The sequence below is a fragment of the Zootoca vivipara genome, chromosome 8 (genome assembly GCF_963506605.1).
Source record: "Zootoca vivipara chromosome 8, rZooViv1.1, whole genome shotgun sequence".
Taxonomy (NCBI): Eukaryota; Metazoa; Chordata; class Lepidosauria; order Squamata; family Lacertidae; genus Zootoca; species Zootoca vivipara.
This window is the reverse complement of record NC_083283.1, coordinates 26,010,147-26,027,005: the sequence shown is the minus strand read 5'-3', so window position 1 is coordinate 26,027,005 and position 16,859 is coordinate 26,010,147. Positions and strand designations below refer to the sequence as shown.

Genomic DNA, 16,859 nt, shown 5'->3' with positions numbered 1-16,859 from the left:
TTTATCTAATAGGGCCTCCCACTGCCGCTGCGCCGCCGGAGCACAATTTCTGTTCTCATCCTGAAGCAAAGTTCTTAACCTGAGGTACTATTTCTGGGTTAGGAGAGTCTGTAACCTGAAGCGTCTGTAACCCGAGGTAAAGGTAAGGTAAAGGTAAAGGGACCCCTGACCATTAGGTCCAGTCGTGACCGACTCTGGGGTTGCGCGCTCATCTCGCATTATTGGCCGAGGGAGCCGGCCTATAGCTTCCAGGTCATGTGGCCAGCATGACAAAGCCGCTTCTGGTGAACCAGAGCAGCACATGGAAACGCCGTTTACCTTCCCGCTGTAGCGGTTCCTATTTATCTACTTGCATTTTGACATGCTTTCGAACTGCTAGGTTGGCAGGAGCTGGGACCAAGCAACGGGAGCTCACCCCGTCACAGGGATTCGAACCGCCGACCTTCTGATCAGCAAGCCCTAGGCTCAGTGGTTTAACCACAGCGCCACCTGGGTCCCCACAGCGTAACCCGAGGTACCACTGTATTTATTAACCAATACTGTATACATTATACAGCACAAAGCAATCATGGTGACTCCCCTCCTTCTTTTCCAAGAGACACACAGAGAAAGTAAAGTACAACAGTACAACAGTACAACAGAGTGGAAGAGATAAGACTAGCTTTCATTCTCACAGTTTCCAAGTCTGGAAACTAAACATAGACATGTGATACAACAAAATAAAAAAATTCCTTCCAGTAGCAGTAGAGACCAACTAAGTTTGTCATTGGTATGATCTTTCGTGTACACGAAAGCTTATACCAATGACAAACTTCGATGAAAGCTCATACCAATGACAAACTTAGTTGGTCTCTAAGGTGCTACTGGAAGGAATTTTATTTTGCTTCGACAACGGCAGACCAACATGGCTACCTACCTGTAATGTGATATAACAACCACATATCTAGCAACGGAGGAGTGAAATGCTAACACATCTGATCCTACCTGCAATGGAGGGATCCTGTTCACAGCCATCCCTGGTGGGGCTCAAACCACCAACCTTCCGGTTAACAGCCAGATGCACTGACCCACTGCGCCACAGTGATAATGTCACCCAAAGTGGCAGCTACTCTCCATATTGCCTGGGAACACAGGTGGGGATGCTTTCACACTGTGCAATGGTGTTCTCTATTCCCCTCCATTAGTGTTTCTGGAGACCTCTTTTTTAGAAATATTTTTTTTCTGCAGTCTTTCAAAAGAGAGGGGCCGGAAACTGGTGTGTTGATATACTGATATGCAGAGGATATGCAGAGGCAGCTAAGTTACTGCCCTGCTTCCTATTTTGTCTATTTTGTGGAGGTGACCTGAGAAAGCACGTTCTGTGTGCACATGCATGTAGCAAGTACCATATACTATATAGTTTCGGGAGAAGAAAAGGCTAAGGAGTAAACCCTACACAAATCCAGAGTTGAGTCCCTAAGACAGTTGGATGGTGTCTTGTATGCCTCCTTCAGGCAACTCCTGCAGCCAAGCTGTGCAAAATGTATTGATTGCTCTGCTGTCCTTTGGACCACACCAGCGAGGCCAAGAAGGGGGTCTTGTTGACTGGGCAGCCCAGGACCTCCATACACACTGCCCAGGCTTGCGCCCCAGGGAGATCACTTCGGTAAAAATACAGCTGTTTGACTTCACCTCTGGTGGCACACTCCTTTGTCTCTTGAGACAGACAGGTGCCAACAAAAACATACACAAAATGGATTGCAATCGTTACAGCGGAATGCACTTTAGATCAGCAAACAGTGTTGGACAGGGATGACATAGGGGTGATGTTGTGTGCACAGCACCTCAAAAAGGCACCGGCATCCAGTACAGAATACACATCATCGCACTGTGTGTACATGCCCTGAGTCTTAGCATCTGTTAGTTCTGGGGCTCTGCTCTGAAATGTAAAGGTATGAAGCAATTCCTTGATGATGATGATGATGCACTTCATCATTCCACCAATCAAGGCATTTCAAGGCAGCTTGCACACTCTTGCACAAGAACAATACACAAAACTGGATGTGGAGTTAGCACCAATGTAAACACCCTAACAGCTGTCTCACATATGCCAACAACAGCTTCAAGGGTAGGTTTTTTTGGTAGAGGGATTGCAGGGGAGAGAGAACCAAAAAGATCCCATGAGTTGGGGAAGGAAGACATTCTTGCCCCTTCTCACGCTGATGTGAACACACCATGCAAATTTGGCTTGAAATGCAGGGGGGGCAGGGCGGGAATGGCCCTCGCTACATTTTAAGCTTCTAATGTGAACACAGTCTATATGGAGCCCCCATGATCGGAGGTAGTATATCTCCGACTACGGTAGTAATTTCTGCCTTCAAGCCCCACCTGTGGAGTTCACAAAGGCACCTGATTGGCTGCCGCAGGAAGCAGGCTACTGGCCTGGGTGGGCGAATCCTGCCTTAAAAGTGGCTGGAAAGCCAGCATGATCCCAGCTGCTAAGGAAACGCGAGACCTCCGAAATCTGCCACGTCCGCCGTGCAGCGGTATTGTGCGCCGCTGGTGTACAGCTCACTAGGAAAAGGCACTCTGCACATGCTCAGGAACGCAGCCGTTCGCAGGCTGCTTCACAGAATAAGATTCTAGGCCGACTTCAGAACGCGCTGGGCGGCGATTCAGCAGCAGGCAGCCGAGTTCCCCAAAGGAGGAGGGGAAGCCGACGGCGGCGAGCGAGAGCGCACCTTCGTTTCGCTCATCGGCCCGTCGAGGGCGGAGCAGCGGAGACAGAGATCCGGCTCGGACGCCCCCAAAGGCCAAGAGGGGAGGGACCTTTGGCCCGGAGGGCGGAGTCGCCAGCGCCTGCCACTCCCACCCAGCCCAGCCCAGCCCAGCCCTCCGGCACTTTGCCGCGGCAGCCGGCAACATGGACGGCTCGGCGGCGGATTGTAGCGCGGAAACGTCTCCCTCCTCCGCGGATTCCTGCGAAGAATTCCGCGCTGCCTTGACCATGACCAAAGGGCTCTCCATCTTTCTCGACGTAAGTAGGGCGCCTGTCACTTTGGGTTGTCGCCATTGCGCTTGGTTGGTTGGTGATCTCCCCTTTCCACCCCCCAGGCTTCAGCATCTTCCGGATTTGGATGGATGCAGGCGCCTTTCGATTAGGAAAGTTTTCCCAGGAAGGGGGCAAGGAGGGAAGAGGGGGTGGGGGGTGGCCGCCTGTTCCCCACCGGGCTCCTACCTGCGCCTCCGAGAGCTGCAAACGATCCACAGGTGAAGCTTCTGCCGCTCGCTGCATCTGCGGACCGAGGAGGGAAGCTGCACCTGTTGAATGTTCGTCTATCACGCAACGATGATGATGATGATGAAGATTAGATTAAATTTAGGAACCACCCATCTCAAGAGTCCGGCAGCTCTCAGGGGACCATGCTGGAACATGGTTTTGGGTTTTTAAAAAATCTTGATCCTAAACGTTTTAGATGCCATGGGGGTAAATAATCCCCCCCAAATTGAGCCATACAGGAGGCAAATCGCAGGCGCGGTGTCTTAACACAAAGGGTTTATTCTTTCTTTTCTTTTCTCTCCTTCCCCCCCCCCGTCTCTCGTTACCTTCCTAGTTTTTGGATGTGGGGGGGGGGGTTGAGAAATGGCACAAGTGAATCAGTTAAACACCCCTCCCTCGGACTAAAACTTAAAGGGTTTAAAAATAAAACACTTTTTAAAAAAGCACTGGAGACTGGGCTCATAGGCATCCACATCTTGTGTGTATCTGACGCCTCCGAAATTGATAGGATAAATGGGGAGGTGAAAAAAAACGTTTTGCTGCTCGGTTGCTGCTACTCAAGGTTGCTACCGAATATGTACTCCCGTAGTAAAAAGAAAGATCTGTGATAGCTTCGATGGGCATAGCGGGAATCTTCAATGCATAATTTCCTTGGAGATTTTTTTCTATTACTGTTTTTAGTATGCAGGGTGATAAGGCAGCTTAGAAAGTGGCATTCTGATACACTTGTAAATAAAACTAAGAAATGGGGGGGGGGCACCTCATCGCACAATCCTAACCGTATTCGTATCAACTCAGAAGCAAGTCTGTTTGCATTTGAGTGAGGTTTACTCCCAGGTAAATGTGGGTAGGATTGAGAATCAAGTTAGCCTGTCAAATGGGGAGAGCAAATCAAAGTAAAAAATGCAATCCACGCCATCATTTGTAGAAGGCAAAATTATGCTACCTATTTTCCTCTGATGCATTAATGTTTTTCTTTTGTATAAATAAATAAAAATGTGGGTTAAACTAAGTTAGTTGTGCTCATTAAATTCAGTGGCTAAAGTCATGATATGAATGGAAATAAAAAAACTTCAAACTACTAATTGGTTCACTTTCTTCTGCACAACCAGACTGCTTTCGAATATCAGTTGATTGCCATGGAAAATGGCATTCTTAGTACTTGGATAGGCTGTCTCCTATATGATATGTGATACGATATTAAATTATATAGATCACTTTTCCACTCCAAAGAGGTCCTCAAAGGTCACACAAAAGAATATAAATGCATTTTTGGAAGAAAAGATTAAAATTAAAAATATAATTAAAATTAAATTTTAATTAAAATTAAATCTAAAAATTTATTTACGTAAAAAGGAAACATTGTAAAAACACACAAAACCAAAGCGAATATAGAGAAGCACAAAAATGAGACCAAAATCCACAACAGAACCAGTCCATCTTGTCAATCAGAGATGCCAATTTAATTAATATTATAAGCATGTAGAGGAGGGATGGCTGACATTTATCAGGCATCTAGGGGGAAATCCTGTGCACAAGAAGCTGGTAAATTAAGACAGTATAAGATTACATCAGGTCCAAATCTCATGCAGTGGCAGCGGCTGCTGTCCTAACCCTGGCAGAGGGAAAACAAGCCTTTAAAATAGTGTTTTGTGTCGGGTTGCCAGGTTTTGACAAGCATCAAATGTTGAATCCCATACACTGTTAATGGTCAGATCCTTCTAAATAGTAAATACAATTGCATGTTGATTATGTCGTGTGCTAAATACTGTTGGGATAGCTCAGCCAGTAGAACACAACACTTTTATTTTCAGGTTTGAGCAAAATATTCCCAAGCCATCTTTGGTTGGTGGCCACCACTGCAAGTTGGTAGCCATATTCCATGCAGTTGCTAATTTGTGCATGACTGAGAATGACTCCCCACTTTGCATGGATGCATTTTGGAACACGTTCATCCCTTATCCAATAGAAAACGTTACCTCCAAAAATATTACCTTTACTGAGAGATTGTAATCACTATAATATTTGGGTTGGAACAGCTATTGTCCAGTTTGCCAAGGGGGTCTTTGGGCCTTCATCTCTACACGAAGCCGTTGGAAGCAGTCATTAGGAGTTTCGGGGAGAGGTGCCATCAGTATACTGGAATGTACTAAGCCTGAATTTATTTCTTTGCAGGTACTGAGAAGAGCAGATAAAAATGGTAAGTCCAAGTATTTCTTTATTTTCAGAGAATTGCAGTGTAAAAGCACTAAGGGATTCCATTGGGATATTTAGTTAGATATTTAGATATTTAGTTTGACTTTCTGCATTGGATTACAGAGTGCTCTGAAATTGACAGTGGCATTGATGGTTTCATCTGTGGGACGCTGATGGCAGGACAGGTTTGTTCTTGTTTTTCCATCACTGGAAGATTGCTTTCTGGACAGTAGAAGGACTGTTTGACTGGTCAAATGTGCAAAACAGATCTGGTTTTGTTATGTAAAATAGGTGGACAAGTACAAGTGATTTGTTGCCACAGGTGCTAATGGTTGGAGATCCTAATGTACAAATTTTGTGTCTGTGAAAAGGCAAGCAGTTCAGACCGGGAGATGCAGAGAACAGAATTGCTCTCTAGAAAGATGCTTACCAGTACTTTAACTATGGCAATAGGACAGCATCTTTCCACAACCTGGGGTAGTTGCTTTAATTCACCTAATGATAAGTGCTACCAGTAGTTATAGTTGAAAGTCCTGGGACGGGTGGGCCAAGGGATTTAATGTGTTAACCTCATATGTTCAGTTTTGACTTCCAGGTCTGCTACCCACCCCCTGCTCAAAACAAGATCTAAGCAGAAATCTTGCGTTGCAAATAGAGAATGGGTCCTGCGAATAAACATCTGTGCAGTGTTTACATTTCATTCTAACTGCATTCCTAAAGGCAGACAATAATTAAGAACTGAAGAAAGGCACAGCATAGTTGACGGAGAATACATGATGTGTAGAGAGTTTATATGGTGCAAAAAAGAACTGTGACCAACCCCCAACACTATCCCCCCAACAAGTCTTTCTGAAGTGGATGTATACTCTGAGCCAACACAGTTGGTAGATTTCCCTTCAGTTCTATGATCCCATGCATTTTCCATAAATTAATATTACCCAATGGAACCTCTTCCTCCATTTTTCGTTATAGGAAAATGATGCCAGAATTGAGAGTCCCCAGGGTGGATAAAAATCAATGATTTTTTTTAAAAAAATCAAAAAAATCGGATTTTTTTTATTTAAATCGGATTTTTTTGATTTAAATCGATTTTTTGATTTAAATCTGATTTTTTAAAATAAAATGCTTTTTGAGGAAAATATATTACCATCCAAAGGTTATTCCATCATGAAATAAAGATTAGTTTTTTAATTATGTAGAATAAGGTTGTATATGTTTATTTTGGGGGGTAAATAAATGCCATTAATCCATTCACAATGTCATGCTCTTCCAGAGGTTTTTGTAAGATTATTGGGCAGATTCTCTGCCTACAAGATATTATCACAGATGCTTGGTTTACTTTTGCAGTTCTCAAAACTGAATTTGACTCAACAGAGATCACATGCCTCTTCTTCACAGCAAAAATGTTATAACATGAACAGAGTTGAGAAAAAGACCTTAATCCTATTGTTCTACAAACCTATGAATACAGAAACAACCCCTTCAGTGCTAAGTTTCAAGAAGTTCAGTGAATAGAATAGAAACAATATTTTTCTGATTGTTTGGAGTGGACAGTATTTAAGTTTTTCATGTGATTTAAATCGACTATGATTTAAATCAAGCCTTACTGACTAGTGATTTAAATCGTGATTTAAATCATGATTTAAATCAGTTTGATTTAAATCAAATCCACCCTGAGAGTCCCTAACTTAATATATGTTTATATTTACCCCAAAGAGTATCTAAAGTTTTGATGCATGGACTTGGTTTAATAATACCCTTGTCAAATTGTGTACAGTGTAAGAGAGAGTTTGTTTGCTTTAATTCTGTTGAAGTATTGAAATGTTTCAATATGATGGATCTGTCTGGGTGGAACCATTGGGCCTTGGGACCAAAGTCCTTCACTGTAAGTAAGAGCTGGGCAGCTAAATGTTAGTGCAAAGCATCCCAGGTTCAATCCCTGGCCTCTCCAGCTAAGGCTAGGAGTGTCCCCTTCCTGAAATCCAAGAGAGCTGCTGCCAGTCAGTGTAGGTGGTATCAAGCTACTGGTTTGCTTCAATATGTAAGGTAGTTTCCTATTTTCCCTAGGAAAACTTTTACACCCTGTCGTTAGGATTTACAGTATGTGTTAGCCTGCAGCCCGCTGGGAAAGTCCATATAATCTTCCTTTATTGAACACATTGTTGGTGGGTAAGCTGACAAACATAAATACCATTCTCATATAAAACAATATATATATATTGCCTTTTAGAGTTTAGTTTATTCTCCAAAGTGCTCAAAACAGGTTTCTATGACTACTTGAGAAAATGCTAATGAAACACGTTAGGAAGAGAGTATGTGAGATCAGGAAGGTGGGTGAAATAATTTGTCGGAAGATATGTTGCCAGGGGGGATGATACTGCATTTGGTTAACTTTTCATCTGAAGAAAATGGGATTTCAGTGAAGGCTTTCATTTCACGATTCATCTTGTCTTCAAGATGTGAACTTTTGGAAAGATCAGAGGACAGAAAATTGGTATCTTTCTTCTACTTTGAAAGTTTTTGAGAGAAACTAGCTGAAGCCCTTCTAAGAAGACACATCTTGTGGCACTTGGGTGTTGTGTTTAGTTCAAGGTTGGGTTGAGTGAGGGCTATTCCCTTGTGGCCACTTTGAGCCTGGAGACAGCCCTAAAGAGGGTTGAGAGATGGTTAATTTTTTTACTTCACTTTTTCTACAAGAGAGCCAGGAAATCTGGTGTGGAGAAGCTGCCAGCCTTCTTTGGACAATAACATTGTGGGCTATGCAGCCTTGGTGCTTGATGATGCACTTTTGGGGCAGGGAGACTATGCCCCCTCTGACTTCCACATGCCTGCCTAGGCAGCCTTGAACAGCTTCTTCCACCAGGAATTACAAAAATCTGTAGATGACTACCATCGTAGGGGCTGCCACTTCCATCATAGATGGTGTCAGAAGGGATTGAGGGACAAGTGCCTCCCCAAACAAGCAGTTCACCTTCGACTTAACGCCTGCCGTTTCTGAACTCTTGTCATCAAACATATTGCCACGGACTGGCTGGAGGCAGAGGAGTGGTTGGAGGCACTAGCTGGGGAACCCTCAGGGGAAGAAGGCTCAGAGCCAGCGGGTTGGTGGTGGAATGACGATAAGTGGTCAGAAGGAGAAGAGGGAGCAGACTGGGAGGAGGAGGTGTTGGAAGCTGAAGAGGTAACAGGGTTTAGTGAGCAGGAAGATGCTGTGGCATAAAGCAGTCCAGACTCGGAGACAGAAGCAGAGGAAACAGAGATGGTGCTGCGACCAGCTCCCCTCTCCCCTGGTCTCCTAGAACACACAAAGAAGAAGGCAGAGTAGAGAGTGGTTGTGAGCAGATGCAGTCTGTGACTGCTTGGGAAAGACCCTCAAGAAGAGGAGTACAGTGGTACCTCTACTTACGAATAACTCTACTTACGAATGTTTCTACTTACGAACGGAGCTCCGTCTGCCATCTTGGATGTGGTTTAGATAGGATTTTTTCTACTTAGGAATTTTTAGATAGGGTTGCTTCGACTTACGGATTTTTTCTTCCAATGCATTCCTATGGGATTCAACTTTTTATGACTTACGAATGTGCATTCGGAACACATTAAATTCGTAAGTAGAGGTACCACTGTATTAGAGAGCGGTGGGAAGGAGGGGACCTTCCATCCTTGCAACTACAGTTGTACCTTAGTTCTTGAACGTTTTGGCTCCTGAACGTGCAAACCCGGAAGTGACTGTTCCGGTTTTCGAACTATTTTTGGAAGCCAAATGTCTGACGCGGCTTCCTGCAGCCAATCGGAAGTCGAATGGACTTCTGGAACAGATTCCATTCGACTTCCAAGTTAGGACTTTACCTCATTGCAGCAAGACTTACTGGGAAGAGGATTCTAGGATCACTAGACCTGCGCTGTTTCAGCTTCCTTGAATAAAGAGTTAACTTCATTGTATTACCAGGTTCCATTTACTAATATCTTCTCTAAACCTCTCTCCTTCATTAAGAATGGCTGTAAATTTCTGTGTTTTCCTAAGAAGCCCATTTTCCTATGTTTTCCCATGGTTTTGCATATAATGTTTGATCCAGCATTATGATATTGTTATGAATCTGGGGGTGCAATAATTCCTAAATTCCTGATAAATTTAGAGCTGGGTTTTAATTAAGGTTTGGTGGTGCTAAAACTAATTTCCTTGGAAGTAATAGCCAGACTCATGTGTATTTAAGATGCGTGTTAGCCACTGTTAATCCCCTGGGATTAGCATATATGAAAAGTTAATTAACCTAGGCAATCTTCCTAAATCGAGTTTGGCATTAAGAAGCAATGTGCTGGGGGGAGGAGGAGGAGGAGGAGGAGGAGGAGGAGGAGGAGGAGGAGGAGGAGCTTGGATTTGATATCCCGCTTTATCACTACCCGAAGGAGTCTCAAAGCGGCTAACATTCTCCTTTCCCTTCCTCCCCCACAACAAACACTCTGTGAGGTGAGTGAGGCTGAGAGACTTCAAAGAAGTGTGACTAGCCCAAGTTCACCCAGCAGCTGCATGTGGAAGAGCAGAGACGTGAACCCGGTTCCCCAGATTACGAGTCTACGGCTCTTAACCACTATACCACACTGGCTCTCAGTGTGAAGCTGGTTTTGGTTCTTGGAAGCAGTGCTATGCAAATGAGAGGGACAGAATCCTCTTTGGGATATTGATGTACTGAACTTTCTCCATTGGAGGCTTCAGGTTGTGTGTGTGTGTGTGTGTGTGTGTGTGTGTGTGTGTGTGTGTAAATCAAACCATATATCAGAAAGGCACTGTAGTCTTTGCTGTGCCTAATTGTCCAAAAGGAACCACAGACCCTGTGTAAAGCATGCCTGGTACCCCTGGAATCTCACATAACTCAAAGGGGTGGCATGTAGTAGTAGTATGTTAAGATTTGAGTGAACTTGTTGCCTGGAGGATGTAGAAGTCAAGCTACTTACAAAATCACTTATTTATCAAGGCAAATTTATTCTTGGCATTCAGTCAGTGTTTCACATTTGATGCCAAATGACAGGCACATTTAGATTCTGAATTTGATGTTTAAGACCGTTCTGTCGAAAAAAGAAAATAAGAGAAAGCAAAAGTATCAGGCAAAGTATTGTGCCATTTTATTTAGTTGCTCCTCGTGGTTTTTGATCCCTTAGCTATGTTACTGTGCTTAATACTGGTGTGTAATTTTATATCTCTTCATATCTTGCATTGCTACAAGCAAGCTTAGGAAGATACTGTGCTTGACTGTGTGCAGTTTGGGCTCTGTTGTTTAAACAGCAGCCTACTCGGAAATCAGCACCCCTTTGGGTTGGTTTTTAACTTGTAATCATGTAGGAACCACAGGGCTGGACACACCTTCAACCTTGCATATAACCTCCAAAAAGCAATCCATTGTTTTGCACAATTGTGCAGGAAACCGAAGTTGTTCGGTTAAAAATCATGAAGAAGCAGCACACATTGGGAGATATCTGGAGTCTAATGTGGAGTAATCGGCAACCATGTTCTGCAACTCTGGCATGCTTAGACATTCCCAGCAAAGTTTGAACCAGTATGACCACACTCCTTCGAATAATAGCAGCTTTGTGGCACACTTCCTGTAGCGACAGACCAAAAGGGTTTTCTTCTTTCTCACATAACCTTTTTTATGTGTAGTTCTGTTATGAAACAGGATAAGGACACTATACGGGCTCTTGGATACCCCATAAGGGAAAAGGAGCAGTTTTTTTTCTTATAACAAGGTCCAGAAGTTTCGGTTTGACCGGATTCTGGTGGCGAGGAAGGACTGATGGCCCAGCGCACACCAGGTTCATATCCTCCCCTCCCGTTACAGGTGGGCTTTCTGCTTTCCTGTGCTCAGGCCCCATTTAAATCTTGTGGCAATAGCAGCATGTCGGGTGAGAAGTTCACGCACCAGCTCTGCATTGTCCTGGGAATAGTTGTACATGAGAATTGGCACCATTCAAATATTACTGGAGTGGTGGGGGTTCCAGACTTGAGAAGATCGGCCCTTGGTGATGACACATGTTAACAAGTTTGAAGCTTTGGGTAAAACATTTCACCAAGATTCATCACTAGTCTTGGCTGGATTGACATGAAGTGGGTGTATCCTCAAACAAAAATCTCCAGTTTTGGGCTAACTTTGATATATTGCTTTTTAAAACACCCACATTTCACTTCCAGCCTCAGGCTCCCTATACTTCTGCCTTCTTTCTGATGCCACCGAGATACCGAACGCTGATGCTTGGATCTTTTACAAAGTGTTTCCCTAAGGAAAGACATGAAGTAGCCTGCTGTTGTGCTTATCTATTGATCAATGGTTTTGTTAGCTCTCTTGGTTCTTTTCCTTCAGTATCAGAGCTCAGCTCTATGCAGAGATTAAAAATGAGAAAACTTCTTGTTGTTTACAGAAACACCTTCCTAGAATCAATTTGATTAAAGGGAAAAACCAGCCATCTGTGCAACCAATTTTCCTTCTGCGTCTTTGATTTCAGATGATGGCAAACTGTCCTTTGATGAATTCAAAGCTTACTTCGCTGACGGAATCCTGAGCAGAGAGGAACTGCATGAGCTGTTTCACACCATCGACACGCACAATACAGAGTGGGTAACGTTACTGAAAAGTCATATGGTCAGCCTTTAGGAAGGCAGTATGGTTGTGCAATATGAATTTTCCTGGCAAAACTGCAGCTTTACAAATAGCATACGAAATGCCATAGAACACCAGTCTATATACCCAGATTGGTGCCCATGGCCTGCATTCTGTGTTTCTAAACAAGATGCTACAAAAATAACAATAAATGGGTAATTCATCTCCCTTGTAACTCCCAGTTTCTGGGTTTTTTCCACCCCCATCGTTCTGCCCGGACACTGAGGTCCAGCTCTGAGGGCCTTCTGGCGGTTCCCTTACTGCGAGAAGTGAGGTTACAGGGAACCAGGCAGAGGGCCTTCTTGGTAGTGGCACCCACCCTGTGAAACGCCCTCCCATCAGATATCAAAGAAATAAACAACTATTTGACGTTTAGAAGACATCTGAAGACAGCCCTGTTTAGGGAAGTTTTTAATGTTTGGTGTTTTATCGCTTACTATTATTATTATTATTATTATTATTATTATTATTATTATTATTCTGTTGGGAGCCGCCCAGAGTGGCTGGAGAAACCCAGCCAGATGGGCGGGGTATAAATATATTATTTATTTTGCCTCTTTTGAGAAGGAAGGCTCATCATAGCTCAATGGTAGAGCACCATTACACTGTATGTTATTTGTGTTTCAGCCCTCTGCCTGTTCTATGTAAGCTGGCCTCAGAGGTAGTTCCAGTTTCATAAAGCAGGCATTCTGCTGTTCTCTTGGAGTCCTCTGTGGTGCATGGAAGGTGTGCAGCCATGTGACTAGGGACCCACTTAAGAATATTACAACTTCCCCATCCTTATTCTACATCTGCTTGAAAAGAGGCATGACCATAGCTCAGTGCTTAGTATGTCACACATCTCCAGGTTGATCCTTGGTGTCTTTGATTAGAAAGGCCAGTGTTTCTGGATAGGATGTTGATCCTGAGCCTAGGAGATGTGAGTTCAAGTGCCATCATAGCCATTGTCTCAGTGAGTTGCTATTAGTCATTCTTGATTTCCAGTTTGTTAAATGCAAATGATAATACATCATTTGGACCAGTAATTGCAAAGAGCCGCAGCCCTGTATACTTACTTGGGGAAAGTCCCCTTGAACGCTGTGGGGTTTGCTGCTGGGTAAACATGCATAGAACTGGGCTGTGTCATTAATATTAGGAAGCATTTTTTAATACAGCATTTTATTAATTTTCCAATAGTAACAAAAATAAAACAAACAACAATAAAAATAATCCAAACAGAACAAATTGACTTCCTCCCAATTCCCTTCCTTGGTTCCATTGTATATCAAGATACTACATGTCCATTGTAAAATTTTAACCATTTGAATTACTTATTGTCCATTCATAATAAAATTACAAGTATTCTTAAAACCCTGCTAATGTATTAACCTGTGTACATTGATTCTGTATATCATTTTCTTTCTGGAGCAAACCAGGTTTGCTCCCTTTTCTTCTGGCTTGGCTCCTCTGCCTTGCATTGGTGTATATGATTTCCCCAGAAACTGCATTCTTACATTATTCCTTCGATTTAATATCCACCCGTCACTCTAAGGTCCCAGAGTGGGTTGCAATTTAGAACACAGCATTATTTATACCACAATAAGTTGTGATGCAGTTACTGGGAAAGTCATGCCAATTGCACTATTTCACCTTGAATATCTGCGTTACAGTTCAGAGGAGAACATGGTCAATCATGAGCTAAAAGAAATAATTGCCTACTTAATATTTACAGCTGCTGCAGAAGTCTATTCTGAGCTTTAAGAGCTGCTCTGCTGGTATATCTTATCTGTAGCCCGGTGAAAGCGAAGAATATGCAAATCGGAAGATCGACCCTCAAGTTCCGCTCTGCCATTTGCTGGAACAGGGCTCAAAATTCCACTTTAAGATGATTCAAAATTACAATTAGAGGCTCTGGGCTCAGCTGTTGTATGCAGGCCTTGCATCAAATCTGCAGCTACCTTTACCAAGCTTTACTGATTACTCTGATTAACGCCAGCTGTGGCCTTGAACCTCCCCACCCCATCATTCCTTTGTGAAACAGCGGGGGACTGTTTGTACCCTATCAGAAAAAATGAAAGGAAAGGACTACTGTAGTTTGTAAACTCACAGAACGGGTCCTCTCTACACATGGCGAGGAGTTTTGACACTTCAACCACCACACCATAGCCCTGCGCATAAAATGAATGGGAGAGGGGGAGGTGTCACTGTAGTCTCATCATGCCAACAGGTTTTTCTCTAGGGCAGGCACGTCCAACAGGTAGATCATGATCTATTGATAGATCACTAGACTGTGGTAGATCACTGACTCCCCCAAAGAAGCTCAACAACTTTGGCTCCCTTTAAAAAGCTCAACATTTTAGCCCTGCACCCCAAAAAACGGTGCTCTCCTCCTCCCTAAAAAAGCTCAACAACTTTGACCTGAACCCCCAAAAGGGGGTAGATCACTGCCGGTAGATCACAGCCTCTTGGGAGTTGGCCACCCCTGCTCTAGGGGAACAGCCCTCTGTTTGAAGTGCTCTATCTGGTCCAAATCTGGTTTGAGGATAAAGAAGGGAAGCATGGGGCTTTGAAGTTTCTCATCACCAGTTATTGGGTGGACAGCAGCCCCAACACACACACACACACACACCACAGGTCACCTGGTCACTCTGCCCCAGACCCTCAAAGTGTCCCTATTTTCCAGGGACAGTCCCAGATTTACAGAAGGCATCCCAGTTCCAGATTTGATCCCGGAACATCCCAATTTTCAGCGGAGAAATGTTGACAGGTATGGTAGGGCATCCCTATTTTCATCAGAGGAACGTTGGAGAGTATAAATAGTAAAATGTGACCCCAAGCCATCTGAAGACAGCCCAGTGTAGGGAAGCTTTTTAATGTTTTATTATGTTTTTATATGTCATGGAAGCCTCTTGGAGTGGCTGGGGCAACCCAGTCAGATGGCTAGGGTATAAATAGTAAAATTATTATTATTGAATAAGATATCCCTATTTCACTGGAGAAATGTTGGCGGGTATGCTGCTCCACTATGGCGAGGTGTATTGTATCTCTGTCCAAATTATGGGCATTGTTTTAAAATGTGCACCCTTACACCCGAGTCAATTTTAGGGTAACGTGACCAGTGTGGTCGCACAGGGTGCCCCACGGCAAGGGACACCAAAACAATGGTGTAGAACAGAGCGTGAGGGGCAGGGGGAGTGCCAAATTTTAGTGTTGTGCAGAGCACTGCTGAAATTTGAGAGAATGTGTGAATTTTATGTATCCACTTTTTCTTTTGATGATGAATTGCAAATGGCTAGCCTACAGTGGAACCTCGGTTTATGAACACCTCGGTTTATGAATTTTCGGTTTATGAACGCCGCGGACCCATCTGGAATGGATTAATTCATTTTCCATTACTTTCAATGGGAAAGTTCACTTCAGTTTATGAACGCTTCAGTTTATGAACAGACTTCCGGAACCAATTACACCCATGCTTCAGTTTATGAACATTTCAGTTTAAGTACTCTGCGGACCGTCTGGAACAGATTAATCCACTTTCCATTACTTTCAATGGGAAAGTTCGCTTCAGTTTATGAACGCTTCAGTTTATGAACAGACTTCCGGAACCAATTGTGTTCATAAACCGAGGTACCACTGTACTTCCAACTGGCACACATTCATTAGAAAGTCAGCAGGGAGCACTTGTGCATACAGCTGTATAACTGGACAGCGGTCTCCACGTAATCCAAGCTCTCTTGTTTGGGGGGTCATCCACACTTCTGCTTGTCCCGTGCTTTCTAGGCATGGATCTGAGTGGTTTTCCGTTTCCACAGGAAAACCCTCTGTTTCCCGCTCAATTGGAACAAACTGCAGAAATCCCGACATACTTCCGTTCCATTTTAGCAGTAAACAGCAGTTTCCACTGGGCAAGCATAAATGTGGATGGCCCCTTAGATTCGCACATGACCTATCTACAGATATTCCATTTAATACCCATATGCAGGGCCGGATTTAGGTTTGATGAGACCCTAAGCTACTGAAGGTAATGGGGCCCTTTATATGTCCAGCTGTCCTTTGTCAACAACAAATTGTTGCTGTTTTTTGTGTTGAATATATGCTATATGGTAATTTATGGACCTAATAGGTGTTGAAAGCCATTTGCACATAACAAATAGGAGCCTACACAACACAAAACACTGTTGCTGTGTGTAGGTTTTATTTTATTTGTTTTTTAATCTTACGTTTTGGAAATGTACATCCAGTTTTTTTCCCTTTAAATTTTTTTGGGGTCCACAAGGGACTGGGACCCTAAGCTATAGCTTGTTTAGCTTATACGTGAATCCGGCACTGCCCATATGCCCCAATATGTGTTCATATAGCACACCTGTAAACTGCTAGAGAAGGAGGCTGGATGCCTCTGGCAGAATGTGCCAGGTGGCCTCAGGCATGCATTAAGCTGTAAGAGCTCCCCAAGGTCTGTTTAATAGCCTTTCAGCTAGATCTAGAGGTAATGTTAGGGTCTTCGCAGATGAACCGTTCAGCACTTCTGCTTTAAGGATCTTGGGTTTTCCCCAGACTCTGAGAGCAATGTGATAATAGCTGTATGTAGTCCCCCACTTTTTTTATTATTTGTTAATAGCTTGTTGCCTGAATTCCCAGAAATGTTAAATCCAAAGCTTATCGTTGTTTTTTTTCCTGTTGTGTTGGCTTAAGTGCTCATTAGGATAACAGGCGGGAGAATGCCAGGGTTCTAAAGATAGATAAAGAAAGGAGGACTTGTTCTATAATGTTACGTTTCA

General features: G+C 43.5%; 1 protein-coding gene across 2 annotated transcripts in view; it reads left to right on the top strand.

Moving 5' to 3' along the window:
• Positions 1-2,637: 2,637 nt before the first annotated feature.
• The window catches only part of NECAB1 (N-terminal EF-hand calcium binding protein 1), a 44,944-nt gene continuing 30,722 nt past the window's right edge, over positions 2,638-16,859 (top strand). Inside the window, exons 1-4 of one of the 2 annotated variants that reach the window (XM_060277714.1) lie at positions 2,638-3,016; positions 5,435-5,459; positions 11,948-12,056; positions 14,765-14,848. In XM_060277714.1, coding sequence (XP_060133697.1) covers positions 2,903-3,016; positions 5,435-5,459; positions 11,948-12,056; positions 14,765-14,848 — 332 coding nt within the window. In that variant the 5' untranslated portion in view covers positions 2,638-2,902. The remainder of the gene's footprint in view (positions 3,017-5,434; positions 5,460-11,947; positions 12,057-14,764; positions 14,849-16,859) is intronic. The other variant, XM_035126011.2, reaches the window with a different exon arrangement.